General features: G+C 36.7%; 1 protein-coding gene across 16 annotated transcripts in view; it reads left to right on the top strand.

Moving 5' to 3' along the window:
• The window catches only part of ndrg3b (ndrg family member 3b), a 158582-nt gene that overhangs the window by 123778 nt on the left and 22322 nt on the right, over window positions 1-12482 (top strand). For all 16 annotated transcript variants that reach the window (XM_005161986.4, XM_009296689.3, XM_017353522.3 and 13 more), the window contains 5 exon segments: window positions 69-174; window positions 633-753; window positions 5201-5263; window positions 5446-5506; window positions 8519-8605. In XM_005161986.4, the coding sequence (XP_005162043.1) occupies window positions 69-174; window positions 633-753; window positions 5201-5263; window positions 5446-5506; window positions 8519-8605 (438 nt within the window).

Raw genomic sequence — 12482 nt, 5'->3', positions numbered from 1 at the left:
CATTCCTACATTTGACTATTTAGCATTCCTCTTTGGTAATTCACTCATCATCTTCTAATTGGTTGCAGGAGCATGACATCGAGACTCCTCGCGGTGTCCTTCATGTGACTTTGAGAGGGACCCCTAAAGGCAACCGGCCAGTCATTCTCACCTATCATGACATCGGACTCAACCGTAAGTTGTCTCGTATATTTTTTAAAATTTCTCTTTAAGTGGCACACTGTATAATTTTCAGAGCTCATCTAACAGAGGCAGGTGGTCTAAATCAGTGTTTTACTCCTGTTCCTGAAATCACACTAACCTGGGTCAAAACTTTCCAATTATTTATAGTAGGTGAAAAAATGTATGAATTATCTATGTCCTAGTATTCATACAACCATAGACCAGAAGAGCCTAGATGACCTGTTTCTTTTGCCAAGATTCTGATGTTTACATCCAAAATAAACTTTAATATCCCATAAGCCCTTAGGAGAGGAGTTGGCTGTAGATCACATGAGAGTGCCAAAATGACATGCAAATGAGCAATGAGTGCGTGTTCATTCAATCTCGAGGAAATTCCTCAAAAATGTCTATGAAGCAAATGCTCATTTTTTTCTTATGGTGATTTATGTGATTTGTTCTTTTCAATACAGATAAGTCCTGTTTTAACACACTCTTTAACTTCGAGGACATGCAGGAAATCACCCAGCACTTTGCTGTGGTCCATGTTGATGCTCCAGGCCAGCAGGAATCTGCCCCTCCTTTCCCCACCGGGTAAGACACAAAAATACAGACGAATCACTTTGTTCATGTCTCAAAACATAGTGAGATGCCTACTTACACTTTTGAGCATCATTTCTTTATTCTTATTAGTCAATTTGACATTGATATCTAAAACTTCTGTAATTTACAACCAAACCTAATTGTGTACAACCAGTGTGTGAGCATAATCTGTAGGGGTGTCAAAATTAATCGTTTCCTCGGTGCACCACGATGCAGACGCGGACAATTCGGTATCGGTTTAGTAATAATCATAACCGCTTATTACTGACGTCATTTACCTCATATGCGATCTGTTGCGAGGGAGGCAAGTAACACTGATAAACTGTGCACAATTTCACTGTGTGTGTTTGCTGGATCAGTCTTTCACTGACATTAACAGCAAAGTTTCACGGAGATCGAGAAAATGAAAATACCCCATTTCTCTTTCTCTTTCACACACACACACACACACACACACACACACACACACACACACACACACACACACACACACTGTGGCCCATTTGACCTGCTGGTGTGGCTTTTCTTCTCCTCTCGGCTGTTTTACAGCATTACCTCTGGATACAGAAACGAGCGCGTGTCTGCAGAGTTTTTTCCACCATGTCTATCATGCATCAGCTGTGAGATTGCCCCTGCCGCTTATTAGTATCACTCAACTGTGAAGAGCGCAGCGCGCAAGAGCCAATCGCAACCGTTTTTGTTGAGGGTGTGACCAATCAAAGGGGTGTAAGAGAACTAGACAAGGATCAGAAAGTGAGCTGGATATTTATATTTGTTTATATTATTTGCTAAATGCTTGTGCTGTTTAAAGGTACAGTTTAAATATCTGACTGTATTAAATGACAAAATTGTATTACAAATAGTATATAAATATAAATGTATTCATACATTTTAATACAAGAACTGCTGCTGTGAAGAAAATATAAAACTGTGTATGAAAAGCACCGTCAATGCACCGTGATACACCGAAATATCGAATTGAACCGAATCGATGGCATGATAATCGTAACCGAACCGATCCGTGAGGCTTGTGTAGGTTCCCAGCTCTAATAATCTGGCTTTCCATTATCCTGTCTTGATGCGCATTTTGCAGTATTGCATGATAAACAAGTGATACAAACGCCAAATTTCAATTAAAATTGTTTTTAATGTATCAAATTATGCTAGCTTGAGGTCATTTCGGAATTTAGCAAAACTGGTTCATGCGAATGATCTGAGATAGGGATGCATTTGCTGAATAAACTGACCTAGCAAACATTACGTCCATGTGGCTAATAAGAAGTCTCCATTATGCCTGCTTTGTTTATAGTTAGTTACTAGGTCACCAATACTACAGTCAACTGCTCTAATAACTTGATGGTAATGCACCTAATTTAAATTTGACAACTTCTGAAAAAAAACGGCTACATGTTAGAATGGAAACCCCCGCTATTGACAACATGATACAGTATGTTTAACAGATTTTAGCAAGTTCATGTTCATGGATATTTCTACACTCCAACTTTTAGTTTGCTAACTAGCCTGCTAGTACTTTTCTACACTCGCCTAGTGTGTCCCCCCCTGTGTATCTCTATAAATTTTGTGTAAATCGAGAGTTTAAATATCCTCTGAGGTCCAAGGTTATATATATTTTATTTTTTTTCAGATTGATGGGCTGAATTAGACATAACATAGCATTTATATTATAACATAGCACATAGCATTAAGTCTACCAGTAGAATGAACCAGATTGTAAACACATATTTTAGATACAGTTTATTATTGCTCTTGGAGTTGTATTTATGAACTGTTGCTGGTACCAAGCTCTTCTGTAAATCTATATGGTTACTGTCTATCTATTACTTTATGCCTCATTTCCACGGAGTAGTACAGTACAGTACGGTTCGGTTTAGCACGTGTCTCCTTTATCTGGCTTGTGTCTCCACTGGCAAATGGTATTCTTTGATAGGCGTGGTGTTCAACAGAAAATTGCAGTTGACAACATTCTCGCTTGGTTTAAAGTGCACCTATGGTGAAAAATCTACTTTCTAAGCTATTTGGACAGACATATGTGTATATATAGTGTATAGACCATCATATTGGGGTGATATAAACATACCCAGTCCTTTTTTTTCAATATTACTACATAAAAACAGTGGACCAATTGGAGCGGTTTTCAGACTGACCACAACTTTATGTAGGAGTGCGGTCCCCCCGCCCACCGAATTGATTGACAGCTGCGCGCAATAACATGTCCCTGTAGTCACGTGTATATGTCAACAAAACCAGACGTGCGCAAAGCAAACGTGAATAAAAGGTCTGTTCAGTTCGCTAGGATCAGCAAGCATCATCAAATGTGATCAAGAGTAAGTTTCACATGTTTAAAATGTTTTGAAACAGTGCACGTGTGTAATTAATTACAGCGATTTTCTTCAGCTTTACTTCATCAGCACAGCCGCGAGTCAGAACAATTATGAAGGAAAATGCTTCAATCCCGGTTTGTGGACGTTAAATCAGGTTTATTTTGTACAATAACATAACAGATATCCACACAGCAGTGGAGATTAGCCTGTATCCTGTCACATTTGCGTGCCAAACCAGTGCAAAGCTTAAACGCGCACGCTGTCTCTCTCTCTCTCTCTCTGTGTGTGTGTGTGTGTGTGTGTGTGTGTGTGTGTGTGTGTGTGTGTGTGTGTGTGTGTGTGTGTGTGTGTGTGTGTGTGTGTGTGTGTGTGTGTGTGTGTGTGTGTGTGTGTGTGTGTGTGTGTGTGTGTGTGTGTGTGTGTGTGTGTATGTGTGTGTTTGTGTGTGTGCGCGCAACAAATACTGATTAGTAAAGCTCTTACTGTAGTTTTTCTCACAAATGCTACGGGAGACCTTCTTCCTTTAAGTCTGTCTGTTGTCTAAAGCAGCTGAGGGAGGAGATTAAAGCACGTGGGAAGGCACGTAGAAACAGTAGGCGGGGAGGACTCACCTTAAAGGCGCGGTACGACAAAACCACCCCCTGGTGGAAAAATGTATAAAACAGCATCTTGTAAAAGGTATAATGAAAAATCTGATGGGTGTTTTAAGCTGAAACTTTACATGCACATTCTAGAGACGCAAAAGACTTGTATTAAATTCGAAAAAAGGGTAACCTAGGTGCCCTTTAAATATCGTATGAGAAGCACTTCTTACTGAACAACTGCTTTATGTACATGAATACTTATGTATAAATAAATTTTAATTACTAACCTTTCTATGACCAAGATTTGACACATGTAACAATAACATCTTCTTTAAAAGTAATTCCATTATTCTGAGTTCATAGTCCAAAACGCAATGAAGATAGTTAAACATGGCAATTTTTTCATGGTTTAGGTTGCTGAAAGAATCATCTGCTCCTTTTTAAAAAAAAATGTTTTATGTATTTATTTATTTATTTATTTATTTATTTATTTATTTATTTATTTATTTATTTATTTATTTATTTATTTATTTATTTTTGGCTTCTTTTTTCGCTCTGACGTTTGTTGTTTCTGAAAGGATTGGGTGTCAGAAGCACTTCAGTAGTCACGCGCACATTATATGAGCTTAAGAAGTTTGTTATTTTGAATATAGACGCAAGGCAAGTGCATGCAAGCTCTCTAGAGAAAGTGAAACCACACAGCTGATTCTTCTTGGCTTTGTGGTTGCTCATCAAGACGACAACGAGGTTTGTTTGTGCTTGGGTTGACCATGGCACATTATTAAATGTATATATTATTACGGTGTAATGTCTCGGCTGTGTATTAAAAAAAAAAAGGTGGTTTCTTTGTTTTTATTCTCCTGGCTGGTGTACAAGCCAATGACATTTCTCTTTAGACCAATAGCAGTCAGCCGTGTGTCTCGCTCTGCCATTTGGTACCCTTTTGTTGTGCTACATACCCTTTACAAGGCACGATTCACTTTGTGGTACCTCTTTATTGTGTAAACAGACATAAGCGTACCGACCCATACCATAACACTCAGTGGAAACAGGCCTTCCTATTTTTAACAACTCTTCCTATTTTTATTTTAAGTTGCGGTGAATTTTCACATCAGGTTTATGATTAACATGTAGATTTGCTCTGCTCACCAACAAAAGGTTGAACACTAACTCTTTTATATGTCATCTTTTTACTAATTTGACCACGCCTTCACAGTCAACATGATTTTCAGGCTCACTTAAGAGGATAGTTCACTTAAAAATGTAAATTTACTCACTATTTACTTACCCTCAAGTGGTTTCAACCCTTTATAGGTTTCTTTATTTTGTTGAACACAAGATAATGTATTTTGAAACCTGTAACCTAACCTCATAGCAGGAAAAGCAAATACTATGAAAGTCAATGGTTAATAGTCTTTTAAAATATGTACTTTTGTGATCAACAGAAGAAACTGGGTGAACTATCTCTTTGAAACTAATTTGGGATTCCTGTCTGTATTTTCTTTCCCTCAGGTTCCTGTACCCCACCATGGATGAGCTTGCTGAAATGCTACCTTCAGTTCTAACTCATCTGAAGTGAGCATCTAAACTTTAGTATTGTCTCTGATAATGTTCACATCATAAGGTTATCCCTAAATCAGTATAAGTAGGCGAAAGCTTGTAAATTTCATCTAGCTTGTGCATTTCTTTGTCTTTTTATTTAATCCGTGCTGGCATTTCTAAGTTAATGAGCTATATGAATGATTGTTCTTCAACAGAATCAATAGTGTGATTGGGATCGGTGTGGGCGCAGGAGCTTATATCCTCACTAGATTTGCTGTAAGTAAAATAATCTTCCATTCCATAGAGTTATGATGACCTATTAGTCATTTTATGTGGGTATAAAGAGCTCTTTGAAATCAAGTCGATTGAGCACAATCATGATGTTTAATTGAGCATCTTGAGATCATGAGAGGTGAACATCAGTAAAGATCATCTGCAGTTAAACCATCAGTCTTCAGTCTACAATAAAATTCCCGACAACTCATCTAAGACTCAAAGTTCACACATGCACTTACACTCTCACCCTACACAAAGCCCTCATTCACCGTCTACACACAAACCTCCACGGATGGATTTCCTCATAAACGCATTTATTAAGACTCATACACACTCACTCTCATGTTTCCTGCTGCTTATTATCAAGGTATAATGAGATAAAGGATATTTCATCAGGTTATCCGAAGAATGTGGCCGTCTTTAGCTACTTTCCCCATTACCTCGGTCAAGCAACTTAGCTTTTCACACTTGTATGTTTTCTCAGCTTGCAGTGCACTTTATCATATTTCGACCACATATGCACTCGCTCAGATGGATGACTGAATCAAACACACACCTACGCAGCTCTGCAGAACAAGCGCAGCAGAGAAAACCATTTAAAACCTTCTAAATGACCCTTTATTTGTCACATGCTTATTCATCGGTGAAGTCATATGAGAGTGTGACCTCCAAAACTGCTGGTGCTTCTCTGCATGTCTTCCTCACTTCCGAGCAGAATCTGATGTGGAGAGGAAAAAGAAGAGGTGTGAAACATGTGCTTTATTTCCATCACCGTCATGATGCATTTGATTTGTTCATGTGTCTGCCTATAGTTCTGTGTTAAAACCAAGTGTGAGGCCTTGCACGAAGTCTGCGTCTTGGACCCTGACTTACTGAGAACTTGGTAAAGGTGTTGATGTTGAGACCTGGTTTGGTCACGTCGATAGGAGGTTTTGCTTGGTCATCACTGAGACTTTCTCAGGCAATCTATTTCCCATTGTTTTACTGTATGTGGCGTTCTCAAGTGTTTTAATGTGACGTATTTCACTGCATGAAGGCAAAATGTAGGGCACAACATTGCATACTCGCTCTTTTAGAGTTGTGATTGGTGAAAGCATCCCTATGTATGTATTTTAGTTGGCCAAATACAGTCATTTAAAGCAGGGATTTCCAGACGTTTCAGCCCGCTACCCCCAGAATAACAATGCCAGTGACTCGCGACTCCCACTATATTCTAAGATGGTTAAAAATATACTAATGCTGCACACACAACAATAGACCTATATGAACACTAGCATATTGACAAAACAAAAAACTGCAACAGTCTAACAACCATATAATTTTTATAGTCATTTATTAATTTGTTTAATATAATATTACCCTTACCTAATGAGACTGATGGCATAATGTTTTAGCACAGGTCTGTTTTTGGTTTAATTTTGGTGACCGCCACTTCTCAATATCTTCAAGTATCTTCTCATTACTTAGTTGTGACCTATATTTATTTTGAAGGTATTTGATTGCCATTAATGTGTCAAAGTTTAACCTGGTGCTATAAATTCAATCTGCTGCAGCTGACGCTATTACTGTGTCGTTGATCTAAGGGTGCTCACACTCCTAGACTTTTGTTTTAGAACCATTTGTTCAGTTAGCGCGGTTCGTTTGGCATGTGAATCCAGCAATCGCGCTCGAATCTGCGCCGGATCAATCGCTCCGAGATCGCCTGAATGGATATATGAAGAGAGAATTATGAGTAGGGCGTGAGGTCATTCCAGACATCCCAAGTCTCCTGGAGGTTCTGGGAGTCTCCTGCAAATGCACAGAGACTCCTGGATGCCCACAAACGAATGAGAATCTTCCGGAAATCGCGCGTCACCCTCCTTGTCCTCAAATCCGTCACACACGCTTCTCACCCCTCCCCACCGCATCCCTCCTCGCTCTTCACACGTCGCGTGCATCCTTTAACACCACCAAACCCCCCCGGTCTTCACATCGCCTATAATGTCTTATTGCTCATCGTTATAACTTAAATAAGGACATCGTATGATTTTTTTTTTAAGGCTGATGGCTTTTTATTAGCATGTTGTTGTTTTTTATTGTCTGTAGGATATGGATAATGGCCCAATTCTATTTGTGTACCCATTCGTCTTTCCCTTGGCCCTTGAAACAGAATGTGAAGGAGAAGGGCTTCAAAATTTACCCCTAAGAAATGGGACACCACTACAACACATGCTTAAGTCTCATCATATGTCACTGCGGTCTTATGCTTCATATGATATCGACAATCGCGACTGCTGTAGTTATTCCAGTTGTGTTATTTTTTGGTATTTATCTTCAGGAAATCACTGAAGGCATCGATATCATGTTATCATAATGATCTAATGTGGCAATAAGATCATAACTGTACTGTGCATTTACACAGTGGCCATATTCATGATGTAAATACACAAAATATACATATACATATATATATGTGTGTGTGTATGTGTGCCATTTCATATATCTTCCTACAGCTGAAATTTACAGCTGATTGAATGATTACAGAGTAAATCATAGTAAAACAGGATGATTCACTTATGCTTTACTGCAATTAGAAATCAGGCATTGTTCTGTCACATCTGCGAGCATCACTATGGCAATTTATTCTTTAAAATCTCAATAAAGAAATTTAATTTGGAAGATTTTTATCACCAAAAGTAACCAATAACAAAGTTTCATGTGATTTATTGGACTGGAGATGTGCTGTATAATGTCTAGTGAAGTTTTATCTATATATCAACTGAAACAGCAGAGATTACAAGATCCATCTTTGGATGAAAGAATTTGGATTTTTTTTTTCTCCAGGCCAATCACAGTGTTATTGAGTTAGATTGTCACATGGCTCAGACAAGTCTATATTTAACAACACCTCAAGAAGTCAAGAATCTCTCATTAGTCTGTTCATCTACATGTCGAGCTGTTAATCCTCTCAGTCAGTATGTGCTCTAAGTGTATTAGCCATGATAGTCTAACCCGTGTTTTGTCTTTCTCTAGCTGAATGAGCCTGCTTTGGTTGAGGGACTGGTTCTCATAAATGTGGACCCCTGTGCTAAGGGCTGGATCGACTGGGCTGCCTCAAAGGTAAACATGTGAATACACTGTCAATTAAACATTAAATCAATTAATCAATGAATAAAAATACATAAATTCATACTGGAACTGTCTGAGGTAATATAAGTATCTCTATAGGAACAGTTTTTACAAATAATTGTTTTTCTAACAATATGTACTGCAGGAAAGTGGCAGACAGATGTTAAGTAATGTGTAAATAAATAAACAATACATTGATCCCTCTAAATAAACTTGACTACAACAGAAGTCTTAATATATTCGCTAAGGAACACTCTACATCAGTGGTTCCCAACCTGTGGTCCGCGCCCCCCTAAGGGGGGTGCCAGAGTTCACAAGGGGGGCGCGGGAGAGGATAAGTGTTGAGGTAGAAAAAGGCAAAAAATGCTCCTCTATTATATTGACCTTATTCTCCGCCGATGAGTGGGCGCTGCCATTTGAATCTTTTTGGCTCGAGACTTCCGGTCTCATTCACTTCCATTCATTTTTAGACATTAAAAACTGCTCATTACGCTGCTTGATGTTGCAATTTGACAATTCCTTGTTATATTATTCTACTTGGTCTGTGTAGTCATGCAAACATTTGTTTGTAGAGCAAGTAGTTTGACCGTTTTCTTCCGTTTATTATTCCTAGTCATTTCTCCCATAGGCTACTGAATCGGAAGTTCTAAGACAATCGCGAAAACAGGCGCACTTCCGCATTTTAGAATAAGGTCAATATATTATATAGGGCTGTACAATTAATCGAAAATCCGATTTCGATTTCAAACGATTATAAAAAAGCATTAATCGAGATAAAGGATTATTGCATCATATACCGCCACCTTTACAGTTGTACTCCTGTTGCTCTAAAAAGCGCGAAGGAGCGCGTGCTTATGTGTGTGTGCAGCACGCACACGCAGCCAGAAGCATGCGGCCGGTCAGCATTGGCTCTCATTCGCACACTGAGACGAGCAGCGGAGCGCAGACATCTAAAGTCATTAACGTGAGCGCTTTAATGGTCAAATAGGTGTCAAAACGCGATGTTTAGTGATTATTTATATTAACCATCATTTGTGTAATAAACAAACGAGTTGAGGATCAAAAGACATGTGAAAGAGAAACCAAAGAGACAGCGAGAAATATTCCTGCTGCCGCCTGTTTTTATGATTATTAATCAAACAACGAGAAAATCCCTCACTAGTCTTGACTAAAGTACTGCTGTAGCTAAAATGTTTTTCTTACAGTGAAGATGCATAAAGCACGGTTTGTTTAATATTTTTGTTCTATTGTATTTATTTCTCTTTCCTTTGCAGGGTGGAAAATAACTGTATGTAAACACTTGAAGTCAGAATTATTAGCCCTCCTGAATATTAGCAACCCTTTTCCTCCCAATTTCTGTTTCATGGAAAGAAGTTTTTTTTTTACTTATTTCTGAACATAATAGTTTTAATATCTCATTTCTAATTACTGATTTCTTTTATCTTTGCTGTGATGACAGTACATAATATTTTACTAGATATTTTTCAAAATACAAGCATTCAGATTAAAGTGCAATTCAAAGGCTTAATTAGGGTAATTAGGCAAGTCATTGTATAACAGTAGTTTCTTCTGCAGACAATCAAAAATATTTATTGCTTAAGGGGGCTAATAATATTGACCTTAAATTGGTTTCAAAATATTTAAACCTACTTTTATTCTAGCTAAAATAAAACAAATAAGCCTAGAAGAAAAAATATTAAAGGAAATACTGTTAAAATTCCTTGTTCTGTTAAACATAATTTGGGAAATATTTATAAAAAAAATAAAAAACTCTCAGGAGCGCTAATAATATTGACTTTAACTGATAATCGTTTTGAATTATCGTGATTACAATTATGACCAAAATAATCGTGATTATGATTTTTCCCAAAATCGAGCAGCCTTACTATTAAATATGTATTTTTTAGTACCAAAAAAAAAAAAAAAAATATATATATATATATATATATATATATATATATATATATATATATATAAAACAAAAAAAACAAACAAAAAAAAATATATATATATATCAAAACACATGCTTAAAATTCCAACATAATAGTAAAAATAATTAAAATAAATAACTTTAAATAATTATTTAAATTTTGCTCACTCACGCAATGTGCTTGTCAACGTGTCGTAAAGGTAAAATCAAAACAAAATCGGCAGAGAAATGTAAATGCAGTGATTCTTCAGAGGCGAAGAAAAAGATTAGACAGTATGACAAAGACTACCTAAATTTTGGTTTTATTGATGGCCAAGACAAGTTAAAACTGATTAATTTATATTTTCTATACATATTATATATTAATATTACACAAACACACACATTCAGTGTGTATATATATATATATATATATATATATATATATATATATATATATATATATATATGGGTGTGCGTGCGTGTGTATTTAAATGGTGGGGGGGCTCCAATGTTTGTATATGTTCATGGGGGGGGGGGCCCTAAGAAAAAGGTTGGGAACCACTGCTCTACATTTTTTGAAAATGTGATCATTTTACAACTCCCCTAGGGTTGAAACCGTTGAGTCTTACCACTCTTGAATCCATTCTGCCAATCTCTGCATCTGGCGGGAATATCTTTAGCTTTATAGATCATTAAATGAGACTAAACCTTTAGCATCTCACTCAAAAGTTATGAAAAAAGACTTTTGATTATTTTTCTGTTTAGAGCTGGAGTTTTTACATTGTGCAGTAAGACCGACAGAAAAAAAGGTGCTATTTTTGAGGTTATTTCCTGGAACTAGGTCTGCACGATTTATTGTATTATTATCCTGAAAGTGATATTTGTTGCCCACAATAAATAAATAAATATCGTCACAATTTTACAGTATCAAGACCAAGTCGTTATTTTAATGGGTGGGGTTTATGGATTGTACCGCATCACAAGCATGAGATGACTGTGTCTACAGGGTGGGCCATTTATATGGAGACACCTTAATAAAATGGGAATGCTTAATGATATTAATGTCATGTTTGTGGCACATTTCTATATGTGAGTGGGCTTGTAAATAACTCATGAAAGAATAAAGTTGACAGAAACATGTAGACAGAAAACACTGTATCCAAATGTTTCAATGTAAAAAAAAAAAGTCATTGTGGCCCTGTTCAGGTTTGTTTTCATCAATCTGATGCAACTTTTATTAGTTACAAGAAAAGAAAATGTAATTAGAAGTTTCAGATCGATTAAACGTAAAAAGACTAGCCTGTTTTATGCATTAAATAATGAAGTAGATAAGTAATTTCCTTCATTTCTGATTAGACCATGCACTTTATTCCATTTTACAGTTTAATAGGTATATATGCTTTTTTAAAATAATATTTGTTTAACAAATATTTTTGCACATTGAAAGTAATTAAGTTATCTGTCTTTTGATTAAAAGCTTTATGCAAAGGTTTAGGAATTGATTGCGCACAAAAAAAAAAAAAAAAAAACAATCATCCAACACATGCATCACTTTCAGGCCACGTTTTGGAGGAAAAATTTGCATCTGAGTGGTGTTTTGAATAGAATACAATTATTAAAAAGCTTATATACACATAAAATAAAACATTCACAAAGGTGTATCTTATGGAAAAACACCAATTTATGAGTGCTGCTTTTTTTTTTTTTTAAAGAATCAAGGAGTTTTAAAATATAAATCTAATTTGCAGAAGAGAAATGACAGGAATTTGAAAAGACGGAGTGTAAAAGCCGTCTCAGCCCTACTTGGAACTATACTCTAATTCCATTTTAACAATCAAGGAACTTTGCTGCTGTACCATGGATTATGCAGTACTGTTACCTAGCTGCCTATCTGGGCACTATTGTAAAGCACTGCGTAATATTTTTGCACCTCCTGCAGCCATGGTAAGGCAGCAA

The sequence above is a fragment of the Danio rerio genome, chromosome 23 (genome assembly GCF_049306965.1).
Source record: "Danio rerio strain Tuebingen ecotype United States chromosome 23, GRCz12tu, whole genome shotgun sequence".
Classification (NCBI taxonomy): domain Eukaryota; kingdom Metazoa; phylum Chordata; class Actinopteri; order Cypriniformes; family Danionidae; genus Danio; species Danio rerio.
The sequence above is the reverse complement of the archived record's forward strand: the minus strand, read 5'-3'. Positions and strand labels throughout refer to the sequence as shown.